Source organism: Chiloscyllium punctatum, chromosome 7 (assembly GCF_047496795.1).
Source record: "Chiloscyllium punctatum isolate Juve2018m chromosome 7, sChiPun1.3, whole genome shotgun sequence".
Taxonomy (NCBI): domain Eukaryota; kingdom Metazoa; phylum Chordata; class Chondrichthyes; order Orectolobiformes; family Hemiscylliidae; genus Chiloscyllium; species Chiloscyllium punctatum.
In genome coordinates, this window is record NC_092745.1 from 69,122,686 (window position 1) to 69,143,545 (window position 20,860).

The window sequence follows — 20,860 nt, forward strand, 5'->3', positions numbered from 1 at the left end:
GTTTGTTTACTCAGTTGGTTTCTTGAATAGTTCATTGAGTTCCCCAGTGGTTCCTGGGCCCTAGCTGGAATCCTCAGAAGTAGACCACCACTGCAAATGTGTAAGGCCTCTGACTAGGAGTGAATGAATGAATACAGCACCCACACACCACCCAGGTAGCCCATCCCTGCAATAGCTTGTGGAGAGTCATCAGCCATTCTGCTCCACATCCAAAAGAAGGGCCCACAATCTGCAAGGCCACTCCCAAATGATTCACTCAGAGGGGATTAAGCTATTAAATTTTATGCCCCTTATAATTTTGCAGTTTAAATGTCTGCCTTCAATTGTGTCTGATTTTAAGATGCCATCACGGTTCCCAATCCGTCTCAGCGGTGTCCATCTCTATAGTTGGAGATGCCAAGGCTGCAGAGCTACCTGCCCTCTGAAAGGCCCTGCCAATTTGATGGGCACCTCCAAGAGGATGGTGGAGATGTTCTCATGGTCAAAGCCCCATCATCAGGGCTCCGATGTTGTGGGAAAATCCAATGCTCAATCTGTTTCTAACAAGAAAATTGTGTTTCACTTAAGACTCCAAGTACTCCAGAGTTGTGGCTTTGGCCTGCACCCTGTCTCTGAGCTACAAGTTCCAGCTCATCACTCCAGAACATGATGATCAAATTATCTATGTTCATAATGAGGCAAACAGGTTTACATTTCTACATAAACCTTTCTGTTGTCTCTTCATTTAAACAATCCTTAAAATATTGTTATTCCCAACATTCTAAGCACCTGTCCAAATATCTCCTTCCCAGATTCCTAACTCTAATGCTTCAAATGAAATGCCTTTGGGTTTTTTTTTTAAATCTAAGATGCCACATACATCTTGTAATTACATGTTTAGAAAATGGCCTCTTCAATGAGAATCTGTTATTGTGAGAGATATGATCACCCTGGCAAGAAATGTTTAAGTAGCAAGAAAGAGAACCAAGAACCTTCTTCATTGTGACCTGATATTTCTTTAGTTCACTACTGGATAGTCTAAGCAGTCTAGTCTATGCAGGATTTGAACATAACATGCAACCGCAAAGATATTTGAACTGGTGTGTTCATCTCTACTCAAACTTGTTTGGTCAGCAGAGTGTTAGACACATTCAGAAATTCATTGCCATACCAAGTATACAAATCAAGTTATCCAGAGATCTGCACCATTGTCCATTGGTTAACTGCTTCCCCACTTCAGTAAAGAGCCTAATTTTCTCTAAACCACAGATTTAAATGCAGATTGGCAAAGGTCCATACCAATAAGCTTCCATTAGGGTTTGCAACTGAAAAACAAGTTGGTGAAATGGTAAAGTTTACCAGTGTGACACACATCATCTTCCCATTGCATCTCTGGCTACACTACACATTCCTGTGATGACCTTCAAGCATTGACCAGAACCAAATGCTGCTATATTTATGATATTATAGAGGACGGCGCGATGGTTCAGTAGTTAGCACTGCTGCCTCACAGTGCCAGAGATCCGTGTTTGAGTCCAGCCTCGGATGACTGTCTATGTGAAGTTTGCACATTCTCCTTGTGTCTGCATGGGTTTCCTCTGGATGCTCCGGTTTCCTCCCGCAATCCAAAGATATGCAGGTCAGGTAAATTGGCCATGCTAAATTGCCCATAGTGTTAGGTACATTAGTCAGGAGTAAATGTAGGGGAATGGGTCTGGGTGGGTTACTCTTCAGAGGGTCGGTGTGGACTTGTTGTGCTGAAAGGCCTGTTTCCACACTGTAGGGAAGCTAATCTAATCTAAATGTATTACCAAGCAGTCTGAAGGCAGATCAGAATCAATGGGTGCCTAATGCAGTAAGAGATCAAGCACTTTGATTCCCTTCGTATCATTGCATTAACCATCATTATTATCCAATGATATCAAATAATTGGCGACCATGATGGTCAAATTCCAGCACAGGTCAAGGCTTTCTGTCTTTCCCTGTTCTCTCTCGACTGGACTTTTTCAGTATCCCAGGGCTACTTAGGGTAGCTTATCTCTCCACGCTTCAGGCTCACTGCCTTTATTCCTGATGAAGGGCTTTTGCCCGAAACGTCGATTTCGCTGCTCGTTGGATGCTGCCTGAACTGCTGTGCTCTTCCAGCACCACTAATCCAGTATATAATTTTAACCTAGCCTACAGGATTATAATGCTGAAATATAATTTTTATAGCCCAGTCACAACTGATATCATCAGGTTCCAGACTGTCACATTTGCTTAAAATTAACTCCTTGGTGTCTGCCAAGGGGTAATGTTCACCATCTCCCTTCTCCAAACATGCTCCTGAGATTTGCTCTTTGATTGTGGTGAAATTGCATTTGCAATTCATTCCATCTCACATTTGATCTTTTTGCCTTTGTATTTTGTCATCCTTCTTCTCTCATGATGTCACCTCTCATTCTCTCTCTTGTTGTAATTTGGTGTTCTTACTTGCTGTGGCTTGCCAAGTCATTTCTTCCATGTGTCTCTTCTTCTCACAGCTGGGCAGACCAATTCTTTTGACTTTATGCCAGAAAATATGGAGAATATATTGCTCTATGGAGAATGCATTTGCCCCAATGCACTGCAGCAATGCATTGCTCAGGCTTTGGGGTTCCCACAACCAAAGTCCCAGTAACAATCCAGGTCTGAGGTGCTGAGTCCAAGGCTTACATAGAACATAGAACATAGAACAATACAGCACAGAACAGGCCCTTCGGCCCACGATATTGTGCCGAACATTTGTCCTAGCTTAAGCACCTATCCATGCACCTATCCAATTGTCGCTTAAAGGCCACCATGTGTCCGTCACCATGTGTCCGTCAAAGACCACTATTGAAAAAAGCAGTGTCGTCAAATGTCTGGGATCTTCCTGATTGGGAAATGTGCATGTTAAATGGGAAAAAAATGGTGGGAAACTGTAGGAAGGGAGGAAATAGTGCATCATTAAGAAAGTAACAAAAATACTCACAGAACCCGACATAGGGCAGCTGGTATGAAATATCGTGGCTACTGTTTTATTAATTGCTAAGGGGAAATGATATGTTACAAAAGGCATAAGAGGATGCGCACAACATGAAACATATTAATGAAGGGAACTCAAGCCAACATGTGCCAAGTTCACTAAAAAAGGGAATGTGAAGTGGATTCAACCTGCAGTATAAACAGTGCTTCATTGTTCAGCTGTCTCCCGATCTCTTCCAAAGATATGTTTTCACATTATATAATCACACTTGTCGCAGGCTTCAGCAATTACCATTATTTTTGAGGTTAAAAGCACAACTGCTTTCATTCCAAGCTAGTGGGTTGGGACTAAGAAGGTACACAGAGTTCACAGTGAGGCCAATCATTACAATTTAAAACTAACAAAAACAAGATATAATGCTTTTTGTACTTGTCATTTTCACCCTTCCCAGTAACCAAGCAAGATGCAGGAAATATGAAAATGCAACTTTCACCCACATTACTACTCCATTGACATTCAATATATAATTAAGTGACTTGCTCTTTTGTATTACATCCCACGTGCAGTTCATTAATCTTCCAGTATTCATTTTTCACATTCACATCAAACATCTACTCAGCCACTTGAAGTAGCAGCAATGAAAATCAGACACTGTGTCATGGTAGGGTCCACAAGTGTTCTCAAGGAGTTGGCTGTCACTATGATACCGAAAAGGATAGACTTTATACTGTGCGCAAAGCCCTATGCCTAGTTAGTGCCAAGCTCCTTTGGCATCCTCGACATTTCATTTCATTTGCTGGCAAGCCAGCCAATGCATCCGGCATACCCAGCAGCTTCATTCAGTAGCCTGTCCCATCGTAGTGATTCAGTACATGCCCTGAATCAGAACTCCAACGCAACCTCATCCTCTTGAGAGTTGGCACCTTTCAAATCTTTGGTTTTATCTGGCCTGATCCTGTTGTCCTATTGCCTGCAGATCACACCTATATGCCATCATCTAAAATACATGCAGTCTGAGATTACCTACAGTGTGGAAACAGGCCATTTGGCCCAAAAAGTCTACACTGACCATCCAAAGAGTAACCCACCTAGACCCATTCCCCTTCATTTACCCCTGACTAATTCACCTAACACAACGGGCAATTATAGCGCGGCCAATTCACCAACTACAGTCGTTGGACTGTGGGAGGAAGCCCATGCAGTCAAGGGGAGAATGTGCAAACTCCACACAGACAGTCACCCGAGGCAGGAATCGAACCTGCGTCCCTGGTACAGTGAGGCAACAGTGCTAACCACTGAGCCACCATGCTGTCTGTATAGGTTGATTGTAAGATTGAATGACAATGTTATATCATCAGGCACTTTATTCTCATGGCACACTGTCTGGGTGATAGCAGTGAAAGAAGAAAGGAAGAAGGTTGGAGGAAGAGGAGGCAAGAGGTATGTGCCTTAGACATTGTGCACTGAAGGAGAAGTGGGAAGTGAAAGTATGTAGTTGGCAGAAACACATCAATATGTTCCCTGGTATTGTTACTGGCAACAGCTTTTGACTAGGCCACTCCAATGGTAGCGAATGCTATATCCTCCACTAGGCTTTCGGCATGCAATCGTATGACAAAGACTGTCAGCAAGAGTGGTGCTATGTGATTGGGGAAATTGGCTGTCATGGTTGATTTTTCTATTCATTCTGAGGATGTGGGCTTTGCTGGTTTGGCCAGCATTTATTGCCTAGCCCCAGTTGCCTTTCAGAATGTGGTGGTGAGCTGCAGTCCATTTGGTGTAGGGAGATCTACAATGCTGTTAGGGAGGGAGCTCCAGGATTTTAACTCCGTAGCATTGAAGAAACAGCAATATATTTCCCCGTTAGACTGTAAATGTCTTGAAGAGGAACTTTCACATGATAGTATTCCCATGTATTTCCTGCCTTTGTCCTTCTCAGTGGTAGCGTTTGTTGTTTGGCAGGTGCTGTCTAAATAGGCTTGGTGAATTTTTGCAGATAATAGATAGTGTACACTGCTGCTACTGATCATCTGTCGTGGAGGGAGTGGATATTTGGGGATGACACGCCAGCTGAATGAATTGCTTTGTCCTGTTTGGTGTCAAGCTTCTGAATGTTGGAGCTACACCCATTCAGGCAAGTGGGGAGCATTCCACCACACTCCTGACTCATGCCTTGTCCATAGTTGATAGGCTTTGGAGAGTCAGAAGGTGAGTTATTTGCTGCAGTATTCCTAGTCTCTGACCTGCTCTTGCAGCAACAGTATTCATACAGCTAACCCAGTTGAATTTCTGCTCAATGGTAGCCCCCAGGATGTTGATTATGTGGTTCAGTGATGAAAATGCCCAATTGAATGTCCAAGGATCATAGTTAGATTCTCTCTTGTTGGAGATGGTCATTGTCTTGCAGTTGTGTGGCACAAATGTTACTTGTCACATGTTAGCCAAAGCTTGGATGTTGTCCAGGTCTTGCTGCATTTGACATGGACTGTTACCCTTTTGAGGGGTCATAAATGATGCTGAGCAGTTTGCAGTCATTAGGAAAGTGACAAGGAGAGATGTCCTGAACAGGAGCAACACTGACTAATTGTGCAGAACGACTGACAGAGGATTTCAAGGTTCTTAAACACAGCATGGGAGACCTTGGTTCAGGAGGTACACAGGATAAGAATGTATTGTGGGTGGAGGACTTCTTTTAAGTGAGCAGGCAGAACAGTATTTCTGTGCAACTGTGCTTGCATCAGAAGGAACCAACACACGTCAGTTATATCGCTGTACCCAATGTTGGACACTGTTCAATTTCCCTCCCTAGCAAACTTAATTATTCTTAATATTAGACAAATAGCAAATTACTCTTTTTTAAAATGTAGTTCTGTGTCAGAGCAGATCTCTCATTACTTTCATGTTCATCAACTAATGGATCATCAAGTTCTTTTCTGCAATTAATATAAAGGTATAACTAGAGATATATTTCACAATAGCGATTTTGGTTTAGTTGGTAAGTTAAACTGGTACAATGAATAGCCACAGATGAACCATTTTTCTATGTATATCACCAGCCATGTAATCCTTCATGGTGAATAAGTTCTCATATATCTCTTCAGTATGTGTATATTTTTAAATTTAAATTAAACTTACTTATATTCAGCCCTCAAAGGCTAACTGCTGAAACAGATGCTGTCAAAAATTACCCGGCACCTTGTTAATTCCCCAAAACAATTTTAACAGAGGTTGTTTCTGCGATACTCACAAAATTCAGGTACCCTACTGTGTTGAAATGAGCTGATGCATATTTATCACTCAGTTAAGTGATGTGGAGCATGAGACAAAATGAGCAAATTCAGTACAAAGCACTTTAGAGGTGGTTTCACGTACTGCACAACCCAATGGACACAGATCATGCTGTAGAACAATGAGATTCAGACCTTCAACAAAGGAATTTCACTAAGAAAGGCCATGGTAAAGGGCATTATGTGCCAACGGGCTGCTAACTGATATACCTCATGGTAGCTTGTATTAAAATGTAAATAGTTTTTTAATAGTGTTCCCATTTTTGCATTTCGATGGAGGTACTTAAGAGTACAACGTTGAAATGAGAAATTTGATACTGTTATTGTTTTTGCTGTAATGTCCAACTTGAACTGTTTTGCCAGGTACTTATAGATAATTTCTGTATATCTTTGAAAATAAGGGACAGAAAATCTTTTTGTAAGTATTGTATTGATTTGATTTATAAATCTGTTTGGCTTGTCTACTGCCTACTGTGCAGTAATAATCTAAAAGGTCTATACTTATCTCTCTTGTGATAGTACCACGGATTTAACCATGCCTTTTATCTTTGCATTCAAACCATGTTTATGAACGTTGTTACAAACAGCAATAGATTTTAGATAATGGTTCTTCTGTACATATTGTATCTAGTTATTCCTTTGCTGATTTGAATGCTATTTCTGGCTGATTTGAGCAGGCATAGAGGGTGACTTTGCAGATTAACATATAAAAACCCAGCCTGTTTAATATCTCTTCTTGTATTGCTACTGAAGTACAAAAATATAAAATAAGCTGCCATCTGGTTCTCTCCCTCATTTATACAATGGGACAAAATCAAAATCCAATCCAGGCACATTTATGACTTCATAATATTTCAGGAGCTTTGAAGCGAACCTTATGAACCTTATTTGCTCATGAAAGATATCATGTTGTAACTCATTGGCAATGCCTTTCAAAGGTGGATTGTTGCTGTGTCTTTCCACAGGGCCAGAGCAATGAAAACCCGACTGGGCTGCTTATCACAGAAATCTGACTCCTACAGTGATTTCAGCTCTTTTCTGCCCAATAAGCACGAGAAGCCGATGAGGTGCATGAAGTGAGTGATTTTTTTTTAAAATTCGGGCTGGAGTCAGGGTGGGCAGAGAATAAATCAACAGCTCTAACTGTACAAAGAGGCTTTTGGCATTCCTGGGAAATTTGCTTTGTCAAACGCAGAGAGAAGTGAGCATCATTTTCAATGCAACATCATGTTCTAGTGCTGACAGGATATCGTCCAGTTTGCATCAGTGCGCCAATTGTTTGTCAACAGAATGAGGAAAGGCTTGCCAGGCCATAACACAGTGCCTCTTTAGAAGTGACTCAGTTGCAGTAATTCATTGCCATTCATTAAGCCACTCGTAACTTATAACTGTAAAGCTGGTCTCTTCACTTCAATCAAGCTCATCACTTTATTTTAACATTGAAACTGCTCAGTCGGGGGAACCTGGAATTCGCTGCCAATTTTGAGTCAATTGACATTTCTCAAGTCAAGAACTGAAAAATATTGTTAGCTAGCTATCTCAGGTGATGTGGATCCAAAGCGAATGAGTTAAAATGAGGTGGAGATCAGCCATGACCCGATTAAATGTTGGCAGGAGCTAGATGGGCTGAAAGGCCGATTCCTATTCCTCATTTTTTATTTTTCCTTATGAGTGCAGAACTCAAATTTTCTTAAAAGACACAGATTGACAAGTTAATAAACCAGCCAGGGAAACAAATTCTGGAAAATTCTGAGCGCTGTTGAATCTGAATCTTCAGAAATGGATGTTTTCTTTGCCCCATCAATCATTCCTGTCTGTGATGAAAGGCAGAGCTGAATGAAATTAGTAAAATAGGAGTCACTTCTCCTTCAGTGATCAGAAGTAGATGTACAGACTGTGATATGCAATAATTCTCAGTCATTAGCCCTTTCGGCAACAACAGAAAATGGAAAGTTCTGTTTGACAGGCCATCAAATTATAATATTATGTTTGAGAGATAATAGAATATCATGTTCACTGTTAACACCACTAGGCATGAGTGGATGGGAGCAGTAATTGAAGAGCAGAATAATGCAGAGGTAAATCTGCATGGATTGGTTGGATTGCAATTGGGTCAGCTGACCCGGAGAAAGTTTTGGGGAGTAGCTACTGTACGGGCTGAGGCAAAATAAAAACACAAAGACCATCTCGCACTCACCCCTCCTCCAGTCCCAGCCAGGCCACTTAATGCTGCCCAAACAACCCCTATGACTCCTTATGCCTCTCATATCCCTGTGATGCCCTCCCACCCATTCATCATTGCCCGTCATACTACTTATGCCAGGCTATGGCACTTACAAGCCCATTCACCTGTATTGTTGTGTTGCCATAGTCTTGTGCTCTCTCATTAGAAAGAGACGACTGGTAGTGATTTAGCCTGAGGGCCAGCATATCTCAGGTGAGGGAAGAGGTTGAGAAGGAGAGTCCTTCATGGCATCCTCAGCTAGTTATTGAACCCACGCTATTGGTATCACACTGCTTTGCAAACCAATCATCCAGCCAAGGGTAGAGTGACAATAAACTGCAGAGTGACGGTTGGGTATGTAAAGTAAAGCTCATTATTTTATAAAAGTATTTATATGCACAATAATGTTAATAAACCCCTTTTCAATGTAACCTAATGGAAGTGTCAATCATCCAGATGCTTTGAAGTTTCAATAGCTGAAATTGGAAGCACTTGATAACTCTTAACTTTGTGAAAGTAAACTTTGTGCAATTGATAATAGAAATCAGATAGCCAAAGATGGCACTCGAGCAGGAGCTCACATATTTCAAGAGAATGATTCGTAGCTGGTCTCTCAGCCTTGAATACATAATGAAGCATTGCAGGATAAGGGTTCATAGGTGTGGAATAACATAGTCTCATATGAAAAGGCATAAGGGTAGATGGAGAGGCAAAGCCAGGCCTGGCGAATCATAAGGGACCATCGAATGGGGGAGGGGAACAGCCTGGCAATGAAGAGGATCTTGTGAAATTACCTTCCAAAACATTTGCTGATGCAGACAGTGGTCCACAACAACTCAGAGGTGCTATGAACCATGACTCTTTAAAAGTTACCCTGACTCTGTGGAAATCAATGGTGCAAGGACGTATTTAGCTCTGTATTGGAGCTGGCCAGATCAGCAGTGCTAGCTGTAGGTTTGTGACCCAAACCAACCTACACCCTTAAAGGGTTCAAGAAAACTGGAAAGCCCAGGAATGGTATGGGGGATCCTGCTTCAGAACAAATTAAATGTTTATGATTCAAAACAATGAAAGATACAAATGAGAAGCTAACTTGATGATCAGGGTTGGCACTGGAACTGAAAAGTCATTGTTGCTGTCAAAGAATTTCACTAAATGTACAAAACAGAAATACAGTTTCAGAAAAGCAAGACGCCAAATAGCTGGCCAAAAAGAGGCGAAGGATGTAGAACAGTCTATAATAGAAGAAAAATCTAATACTTCCCTAGGTGAAGTGATTGATCCAGGCCTTATATTTTAACAAGGCAATGGTTATATCAAAGGTCATGTGACAAATTTCAAGTTAGACACGAGGGTATGTGTCATTTTTTTGACATGACCATGGATAAAAATTCCTGAGGACCTATGGACATTTTGAACTTTCAATTCCATCATTTTTTTGTTTGAAAGGACATACCGCCCAAAGGTTCAGTGGTAAATTTACTAAATGGAATAAAACAACAAATGCACAATATCATTAATGAGATAAGAGCTTGATAATTCTGAGGACTGACATTAAGTACCACCCACTATCAGCATCTTAGAATGTGTGAGATCTAAGATCTGGTTCTCCTAAAAGCCTTTGGAACACTATTATATCAATGTAACCTGTAACTGATTGCTAACAAGCAGCAAAATGTATTGTGTAAACTACAAAAGAGGAAGTGCTTTTATTTCTATCAACTTACATCAAACGGATCCTGTAGTTGAATGATGGCAGCTACCTTCATCGTGAGCAGTGCAGTGAACTGGCATACCCACACAACAGAGCTGTGGCAGAATGTGAAATGTGACATGTAAAAAATGCACAGAAAGCACATGAAGAGGGAAGGCTTTTTTTCACAAGAACAGAAACAAAGTCAAATGCGTGAAAATAGTTAAGAATACATTTACAGACATGCACAACACACACAGCAGTTTTTAGAATGCATTGTAATTATTAAAATTGGAAACCATTGTCACAACATACTATTACACGTGCAAGTGCTTTAAGTAGATATGTTTATTTTCCTCACATTCAATGTAACTTAACATAAGGCTCAATAAGTGCTTGAGGGAGATAAGAATAGAAGGACTTATTTAAAGTGAGGTGAAGTAAGATGAGCGGAGACTAGCATGAAGAGTTAACAGTGGCTCAGAGCTGTTTCTGTGCTGTAGAATTTTGCGCAACATCTTGAGTTAAGAAAAGGATACTCAGTGGATGCTGCAAGTATATTACATGACATATTAGCATAGGAATAACGCTCGCTGAAAAACTGGTGCTAAATTAGGATGACTTTCTTGGATAATAATTATTATTCTCCTCTGGATTTTCCAAGGCTGTCCACAGAAGAAGCTGTGCAATGGACTGAATCATTCAGTCTCCTTCTGGCTAATAAGTGTAAGTACAATAATGCACCATCTGGAACAAATGTACAAAAGTAGTAATGAGGATTAAAGCTTCATTCCAGAACTGATCATAGCAATATAATGAAAAGAGAATGAGCTCAAATGAGATGAAATCACTCCTAAACACATTTATAATTTTATTGTACTTTTCTGATAAAAATTACATTTTATATGCTTTTACGTTTTAAAATCTTTTTGCCTTTTCTTTACACAATGGGATCACTTAATTTTTGAAATGAATGCTGGTGCCTGGGATGAATGGGACGGATATTTAGATCTGAATCCTGATAGCAATGCAACACGAATGCAGCCATTTCTTGTTCAATCAGTGTGTGGTAGGTGTTGGCTGATTATTTAAGAGCCAGGTCTGAAGTTTAAAAATGAGATTGGGACTCACAGTTTAAGAAAATAGAAAATGAGAGCAGGAGTGGGATCAAATGGCCTTGCCATTCAGTATAATCGTGGTTATTCATCCAACTTAGTACCCACTTCCCAATTTCTCCTGTAATGTTTGATCCCATTAGCCCTAAGAACTATATCAAAAGTCTTCTTGAAAACATTCAATGTTTTGGCCTCAACCGCTTTCAGTGGCCAAGAATTCTGTAGGCTCACCACTCTCTGGGTGAAGAAATTTCTCATCTCAGTCCTAAATGGCTTACCTGTGAACTTAAACTATTACCCCCGGTTGTGGGTTCCGGAAACATCTTTCCTGAATCGACCCTGTCTAGTCCTGTCAGAAGTTTACAGGTTTCTACAAGACTTTCCTCCCCATTCTTGTAAACACCAGTGAATATAGCCCTAGCTGATCCAGACCCTCTTCATACATCAGCCCTCCGTGCCAGGAATTAGTCTGGTAAACCTTCACTGCACTCTCTCCAGAACCAGAACATCCTTCCTCAGGAAAGCAGACAAAAACTGCATACAATACTCCAGGTATCTTTACATTATTACATGATGATGATGATGATTATTTTTATTACATGGGTTAGAAATGGTTAACCTCCGAGTGGCCGTAATGCAGTGCTGACCTGTGCAATGACACTCTAGAGAGATTTAGATCTAGCAGTTTAGCAGCCATGTGAATTTGATGGCTGTCAAATGGGTTTATAGGGCTGGGGAGCTGAAGACTCTTTTCCCTGATTCCTCCTTGAGGGATATCAGATCACACCTCCCAATCATGAAAGACCTCTGGGCTGGATCTTCCCAACCTCCTCCCCAGGCCAACTGTCCTTAGTCACCAGGTTGGCCATCCTGTCTCAACACTTTCCAAACTTACCCATCCCTCTTATCTCTCTGATGAACACCCCTCCACCAGCAATCTGGAGCCTCAGCCCAGCCCTCCCTATACATATTGTCACCCAAAATGATTTTGGAGATAGATCACACCAAAGAAATTTGCATTTTTAAGATTAGGCAACTGAGAGATAAAAGAAATTAAACAAATACAAGCCTTTGCAGTATACAAATAAATTATGGAAATAACTATTATGTAGCTCAACATGCATAAGTGCAGGCAGATCCAATTTTTGTCTGTAGGTAGATATCAGTTCCACAGAGAATATGTTTTCATGCTCTATTGCAAATTGCCCTGCATTTTCCCATTTAACTACACCTGAAAAATTACAACTCCAGGGACCAGGCTCACACAGTTCCAGGACTGAAACCAGCAGCAAGATAGCAAAATTAGTTGTAAGTGAAATTTAAAAGTGATGGGGACAACTAAAGAAGAACTTTGTGATCTGAGCAGCAATTTCTGGAGAGTTCACAAAGGCATTTCATAATTCTTTGGCAGTCTTTGACAAACCCAAAGAAGTGGATTTTAGAAAGGGTAGATCAAAGGAAAAGGATACTGAGGCATAGCCCTAAGTTTATGGACAAATAGTAGAGCAACCCAACAACTGTTATCTTGTTTCCATGAACTGTTCTCCTCCAGAATGTCATTGCATGGTTCAGCAGTGCATTAGAAGGTAGAGGCCAGTCTTAGGCCTGTACTTGATCATCTCTGACCCACATATGTGCAAGCTATCTGCTGCAGGATTCCCACATTTTTACTTCTGCACCTCTCGAGCCAAAAGAAGCCCTGGAAAAAGGCATTTACAATGGAGAATGAGTAGTCCCTTTAACTTAGAGTCATACAGCACAGAAACAAACCCTTCGGCCCAACTCAAACATGCTGACCAGGTTTCCCAAATTGAACTAGTCCCATTTGCCTGCAAGTGGCCCATATCCCTCTAAACCTTTCTTATTCATGTGCTTGTCTAGATGTCTTTTATTTATGGTAACGGTACTTAACTCTAACACTTCCCAAAATGTAAGAAAACCACACAGCAATAACAACATTTAAATCAGGCAACCAATATTGGAGCCCCAGTATAACTTACTTTTCTGACTCTTCTATTGTCCCTTGATGCTGTTCCTTATGAAGCCTACAGGCAAAGATGGTGGTGTCTGTTTTTGAGAAGTGAGAACCCTCTTTTGTACTCCATTGCCTTTTCTTTCTGGTATTTACGCCATTTTCATTTTTCTTTCCCTCCTTCTCCTGCAGAATTCGAACTTTACTCCTGAACTCCTCTTTTGGTCTTGACAGAATTTTCTTCACTAAGGCATTTCTCTTCTTCCCAGTGTGACAGGCTTTTTTGCTTCCACGCAACCTAGCCCACACTGTTATCATTGCACTTCTAACCAGCTTCTTAGTGAAGGTTTAGCTGTGGAGTGCTGAACTTGCCCTATTGCTATTCCATGGCTGCTGATGATCATTTGTCAGTTTTCATATTTCAGCTACTGTCTGACTATCTTCTGGACATAGCACAGCTCTTAAAGTTGTGTATTTGCTGTTTCAAAGCAATTTTTTTCTTTTTACTTCAGTGACAAATAGACTGTCTGCCAATCGTCAATCACCATCCCATTTGGTTCAACTAAATGGAATTCTAATCTGCTCCATTAATCTGTACCACTGCTCACCATTGTCATTCTTGCCAATATATGGTATTCTATTTTAGATAGTCCACTGCCAGCAATCTTCTTTTCTCTATGTTGAGTTTAGGGCTTGTCTAATTATCAGTGGTAGAGAATGGGCCATTGGTAAATTAAAACACAAGAGGCATTTGTCTTCTAGACAAGGCAGTTGTTGCATAATGGTAATATTTAGTTTACATTACTATTCAGGCATTAGTACTAAGCACTTGTGAGGGCTGTACAAAATACAGCTCTGTGTATTTGTTCAGAATTCAACTGTCTCCACCCAAAGACTATTTACCATTACCATCAATTAATTGGAGCTCAGTGTAACATGAATATTAAGTCCTTCAGAATCACTACCTTATACAATGTGTTTGAAGCTGTACAGAACAATAAGGCAATTGTGAAACTTACAAAGCAGTATTAAATTCCAAAGATATTATTTCCTGAGAGGAAAATCTGTGTTTCTCAAACAAAACTATCCAGGGATCAATGCAATCCTAACAATGCAGAGATATTTATCCAGAAACAACTTCAGAAGTTGGAAGAATTATGAAAAATATATAGAATCTTCCCTTCTTTATTGGTTACTGCAGTGATTGAGGGAAAAGAAATTGTAGACCATGTTAAGAGTTCAAGTCTGTCTAAAAATTGGCTCACTGTACGAGGTCTTGATACGAAAACATATTATAGTAGAATGTGTGGCCAAGCCTTAAAAAAAATTAGTCAGTTCATGTCCAAATGTTCTGAAGCCAGCTGGATAATGTAAGCAGAAGCCCAACTACAGCGAGATTGCAAAAGATGGAGAAGTTAAATTACTGGAGCCTGTCCCATTGCCCAAGAATCCCAGAGCATGGCTCAGATAAAGGGTCAATCTGAGGTTGAGTTACCAGGATTAGGCCATGGGAAAAGTGCTCTTATCATATGCATGGTTACGTTTCTCATGAAGGCAACTTCTCATGCATCTTTAAAAAATTTCCGTGCGATCCTTATTTGAAGGTGGTTTTTGAAATGTGACCCTGCAGGGTATCAAACTTTAAAGGTGGAACTTTCTGCATGTACAAAGCGATCCTTTGATTTTAGTGAGGGGTACAAGTAGAAGATAGCCATAAAAAGCTCTTGGCCTAGATATTTAGTAATCAATTGGTGGTTAGTACTGCTGCCTCACAGCGCCAGGGATTCGGGTTCAATTCCAGCCTCGGGTGACTGTCTGTTTGGAGTTTGTACATTCTCCCCATTTCTGCATAAATTTCCTCTGGGTGTTCTGGTTTCCTCCCACAGTCCAAGGATGCGCAGGTTAGGTGAATTAGCCACACTAAATAGCCCATATTCTTCAGAGGGTCAGTGTGGACCCGTTGGGCCGAATGGCTTTCTTCCACACTGTAGAAATTTGATAATTCTATGACCCTCTGAAGAGCATCCCACCAGATCCACTTCCCTACCTATCCCTGTAGATCTACATTTCCCATGGCGGATCCACCCAGCCTGCACGTCCCTGCACACAATGGGCAATTTAGCATGGCCAATCCACCTAACCTGCACATCTCTGGACTGTGGGAGGAAACCAGAGCATCTGGAGGAAGCCCATACAGACACATGGAAAATGTGCAAAACTCCATACAGTTCAGTTGCCCAGGGCTGGAATTGAATCCAATTGAACTTCCTGGTTCTGTGAGGCAGCGGTGCTAACCACTGAGCCACTAACAGCCAATAATCTACTCAGTTCCGCCAGGGCTAGCCAGCTCCTGACTTCATTACAGCCTTGGTTCAAACATGGACAAAAGAGCTGGATTCCAGAGGTGAGAAAAAAGTGACAGCTTTTGACTTCAAGGCCACATCTGACCCCAAGTGGCATCAAGAAGCATTAGCAAAACAGGAATCAATGGGAATCAGAGGCAAACTCTCCACTGGAGTTCTAATTGGCACAAACAAAGATGGTTTTGGTTGTTGGAGATCCTCAGCACCAGGAAATCTCTGCAGGAGTTCCTCAGGATAGTGTCCTAGGCCTAACTATCTTCAGCAGCTTAATCAATGATCTGTATTCCATCATAAGGTCAGAAGTGGGGATGTTCGCTGATGACTGCACATGTTCACCATCATTTGCAACTCCTCAGAATACTAAAGCAGTCCCAGTTCAAATGTAACAAGATCTGGACAATATTCAGTCTTAGGCCAACAAGTGACAAGTAACATTCATGCCACACAAATGCCAACCAATGACCATCTTCAATAAAAGACAATGTAAGCATCAATTCTTGACATTCAATGGTTTTACCATCAGCAAATCCCCCACTATCAATATGCAGGGAGTTTGCATTAAATAGAAGCTCAACTGAACCTGCCATGTAAACACAGTGGTTACAAACGGGTTAGAGGCTAGGAATGTGGTGAGTAACTCACCTCTTGACTCCCCAAAGCCTGTCCACCATCTATAAGGAACAAGTCAGGAGTGTGGTGGAATACTCCTCATTTGCCTGGATGGGTGCAGCTCGAACAATATTCAAGAAGCTTGACACCATCAAGGACAAGCAGCCTGTTTGATTGGTACCACACCCACAAACACTCACTCCCTTCACCACCGATACTCAGTAGCGGCAATGTATGTCATTTTAAGATACACTGTGGAAATTCATCCAGGTACCTCAGACAGCACCTTCCAAACCCATGACCACTTCCATCTAGAAGGACAATGGTAGCAGATACATGGGAACACCACCACCTGCAATTCCTTTCCAAATGAATCACCATCCTAGTTTAGAAATATATTACTATTCTTTTACTGTCGCTGAGTTAAAATCTTGGAATTCCTTCCTTAAGGGCTTAGTGGACCAACCTACAGCACTTGGACTGCAGTAATTTAAGAAGTCAGCTCACCACCACATTCTGAAGGGCTACTAGGGATGGGCAAGAAATGCTGGCCAGCCAGTGGTGCACATAGAGTCAAAGAGTCATAGAGACGTACAGCATGGAAACAGGCCTTTCAGTCCAACTCGCCCATGCTAACCAGATATCCTAAATTAATCTAGTCCCATTTGCCAGCACTTGTCAAACTACAAATATAAAAGGAAAGCCCAAAACTTAAATACAGGGAGAGTCTCCAATGGATTGAAGCAGTGATTGGACATTTCCAAAATATTGAGAGCTAATGAAAATGTGTTCTTTTCCAGGAAATCAAACAAAATGCTGTCTCAAATTTGATCAACTTATAGTCATGACATTTTGATTGTAGATGGCACAAAGACACAAGAGCAAGTTTTCAAAATTTACATTGAAATGCAAGCTATATCTCAAATCTGCATTCGACCAAAATGCTCACCCAGTTAATTTTGACACTTTTAAGATTTGGAAAATCGCTTTGGCGTCTCTAATCCTACCTGAGGGAAAAAGTCACGGAATGGATCACATTAACAAAATGACAGTGTTCTTAAGCAGTCATAAACTCTCCGCATTCCAATGTCAACATTTCATGCACAAAATTGAAGTTCCAGAAAGAAGTGCGCTTTAAAACATTACTGCATGCAGAAATTTATATTTACAATTTGTTATAGGAGAATTTTTGGACATGACATGTTTAGATAATATTGATCCTAGCAACAGAATCACCAAATAGAAAAAATGTTTAAACTATGGTAACCTCTTGGTATAATTTTCCCTCACCAGATGGTCTATCTGCCTTCAGAGCATTTCTCCGTTCTGAATACAGTGAGGAGAACATTGAATTCTGGCTGGCCTGTGAGGACTACAAAAAAACCAAGTCTCCTGCAAAACTCACTTCGAAAGCTAAGAAGATCTATTCCGAGTTTATAGATGTTCAAGCTCCAAAAGAAGCAAGTATTTGTTTCTTTCAGAAAAACACCTCAATGAGATAAAGACCATAAGATATAAAAGCAGAATTAGGCCATTCAGCCTATCGATCTGCTCACCACTCAATCATGACTGATGTTTCTCAACCTCATTCCCCTGTCTTCACTCCATAACCTTTAATCCCCTTAATAATCAAGAACCTATCTCGATCTTAGATACACTCAATGATTTTGCCTCCACTGTGTTCTATGGGAACGAGTTCCATTGATTCACCACCCTCTGGCTGAAGAAATTCCTCCTCATCTCAGTTCTTACGGGTTGTCCTTTCACTCTGAGGCTGTGGCCCCGGGTCTTCATCTCTCTTACTAGTGGAAACATCTTCTCCATGTCTACTCTATCCAGGCCGCTCAGTGTCCTGTAAGATTAATTGAGATCCCTCCCGCCCCCAGTCTACTTAAATCCCCAACCCCTTCTCATACGACAAGCCCTTCATCCCCAGGATCATTCTTGTAACCCTACCTTGGAACCCCCTCCAACACCAGCTTACCCTCCTTAGATCCACAATATTCCAAATGCAGTCTGACCAGAAACTTCTCAAGTCTCAGCAGTACATCTCTGTTCTTGTATTCTAGCCCTCTCAAAATGAATGCTCACATTGTATTTAATTTCTAAATACCAACTGAATCTGCATGTTAACCTTAAGCGAATCCTGAACTTGGACTTTCTTTGTGTTTCAGATTTCCATAGCCTTTCCCCACTTAGAAAATAGTCTATGCCTCTATTCTGCCCACCAAAGTGCATAACCTCACACTTTCTCACATTGTATTCCATCTGTCACTTCTTTGCCCTCTCTCCTAGCCTGTCCAAGTCCTTCTGCAGCTTCCCCATCTCTTCAACACTATCTGTCCCTTCCCCATCTTTGTGTCATTTGCAAACTTAGCAATAATGCTCTCAGTCGCTTCGTCCAGATCAGTAATGTATGATGTGTATAATGGGTAGAGTGTACACTATAGTGTAATCTAATGTATAATGTGGTCTCAATTTGGACCCCTGTGGAACTCCACACATCACCAGTTGCAATCCAAAGAAAAAAAATCTCTTTATCCCCACTGTCTGCCTTCTGCCAGTCAGCCAATTAAAATCCCAGAAAACAGGCGAAACAGTGCAGAAATGTAGCATCCTGGGGTAGTTGTGTTATAGCCATGTGCTCATTGCCTGGAATGAGATTAAAGCTGTGACTGTTTGCATACTAAAGTGGCTTAAAACAAAAATTAAAGCTCATTTCTACTTTACTCTGAATTTCATGATAATGCATCATTATATTATAGACTCCGGTAGAGATCATTTCGCCCATACTATTAATGCAAGCTTACAAGTAGCCATCCTGCCTAACCCAAATTCCCAGCTCTTGGTGTGCAGTCTATCTAGGCTATGGCACTTCAATGGCAGATCCAGAAACCTCAAATCAAAAAATCAAATGCAATTTTCTGCTATTCCCAAGCTTTGAGGCAGTGAGTTCCATATGACCGAATCCATGCTACCCTCTGGGTGATTGCATTTCCATCCTCTGTTCCAAAGAAAACAATTCTAGTGTATCCAAAAAGAAAATTCTTCAATCCAGACAGTATTCCTACCAGCTTCTATCTCATACGATACATCCTTCCAATAATGAGATGACCAGAGCTGAATACCGTTGATCAACTTGAGGCAATCTCAAACAACAACAGAAATTGCTGGAAAAGCTCAGCAAGTCTGGCAGCATCTGTGGAGAGAAATCAAAGTTTACACTTCAGATTGAGTGACCCTTCCTCAGAACAATCCATGCTGACTTGGCCCACACAGGAAGTCCTGAATATGTACTTGCGCTCTCAGAAAGTGTTTTTTTTAACAGTCAATATGATGCATGGCTCTTCTCTCACACCAGCCCCGTGCCCCTGCAAATGGTGAGTGAAGACAAATCGATCTCCAGCAGAAATGTGACTCCCTTGACAGTGTTTTTCCCGATGTCAGTACACAGCAGTCAACATTGGTTTCTCTTCCACAGGTAAACCTTGATTTTCAAACGCGGGAGCTGACCAAGAAGAACCTTCTGGAACCAGCCCAAAGCTGCTTTAATGACGCACAGAAAAGAATCTACAGCCTAATGGAAAGGGACTCTTACCCCAGGTTCCTGAGGTCAAAGGTTTACTTGGATGTGCTAAACCAGACACAGAGCAACAGCCAGACACAACGGCGGTTCAGCTGAGGAAGACTACACAGAACAAAGAGTACAGAGAGAGAGAGTTTTCTCATATTCCATTCTCTGTGCCATCCCGCTCATGAATTTTACTCTGCTGTTGTATATTATTGTTGCAGTGAAGATGGGATAGATGGAAAACCTTTCCTCGTGGTGTTCCCTTGTTCTTGATTTTCAACCATTACATGGAATGCAGCTTCTCTTGACAGCAGGTCTTTACCCAAATGGATTGATCCCAGTGCCAGTCACCTATACCCCAACTTATCTTTGCCATCACGTTATTTGATGACAGTTCAGATAATGCTTCTGTTTCTTTTAATTATCTGAGGCTTGTTGAAACAGCTTTACTGACCCTTACAGCATTGAGGTGCAAAGGCGGTGTCAGATCAAATAAATGTTCTAGTGCACATGCATTTAAGCGTTTGAAGTGAAAATAGTTGTTTTAAATCTAGTGTTTGTAATGTAATAGATATTTGTTGATTGAATACTGTGTTTGTGAAAAAGGTATTTTTCTTAAATGCGTTTTCACTTGTATATTTATCATCTCCGCCCGTGCAGTCTGAGTGTATTTATTAAATCAGATATCGAATAAAAAGTGTTTGTGAGGAATCAGTGGGCTGAATCTCACCATGTTTTGGCAAATTCATTTTCATCGAATTTGATGAAGGCTTTCTCTCCTCGAGGCCCAGTGGGGGTTTCTCATGCTATTAACCCAAACTTGCCTCATTAACTACCTTTTACGCCCCTCTCGCCCGATGCTGTTTTGACTCTCCTGCTCAGCATTGTAAATAGTATCTACCACTGCCAGGATATGCTGGCATCCCTGGTGCCAGTGCCATCTTAGAACATCAGCCATGCACACGGTCAAGTGTTTACTGTCCAGGGTTACCCTTCAATGTCATGGCATGGCAATGTTTCTCACGGCACAGAGGTGGTATGACTAACACTTGCAGTACTTC

General features: G+C 41.2%; 1 protein-coding gene across 2 annotated transcripts in view; it reads left to right on the forward strand.

Annotated features, from left to right (window-relative positions):
* Positions 1-20,510, forward strand: part of LOC140479776 (regulator of G-protein signaling 8-like) — a 41,403-nt gene extending 20,893 nt beyond the window's left edge. For both annotated transcript variants that reach the window (XM_072573920.1, XM_072573921.1), the window contains 4 exons: positions 7,218-7,328; positions 10,834-10,895; positions 17,522-17,688; positions 19,710-20,510. In XM_072573920.1, coding sequence (XP_072430021.1) covers positions 7,218-7,328; positions 10,834-10,895; positions 17,522-17,688; positions 19,710-19,910 — 541 coding nt within the window. In that variant the 3' untranslated portion in view covers positions 19,911-20,510. The remainder of the gene's footprint in view (positions 1-7,217; positions 7,329-10,833; positions 10,896-17,521; positions 17,689-19,709) is intronic.
* Positions 20,511-20,860: the final 350 nt, after the last annotated feature.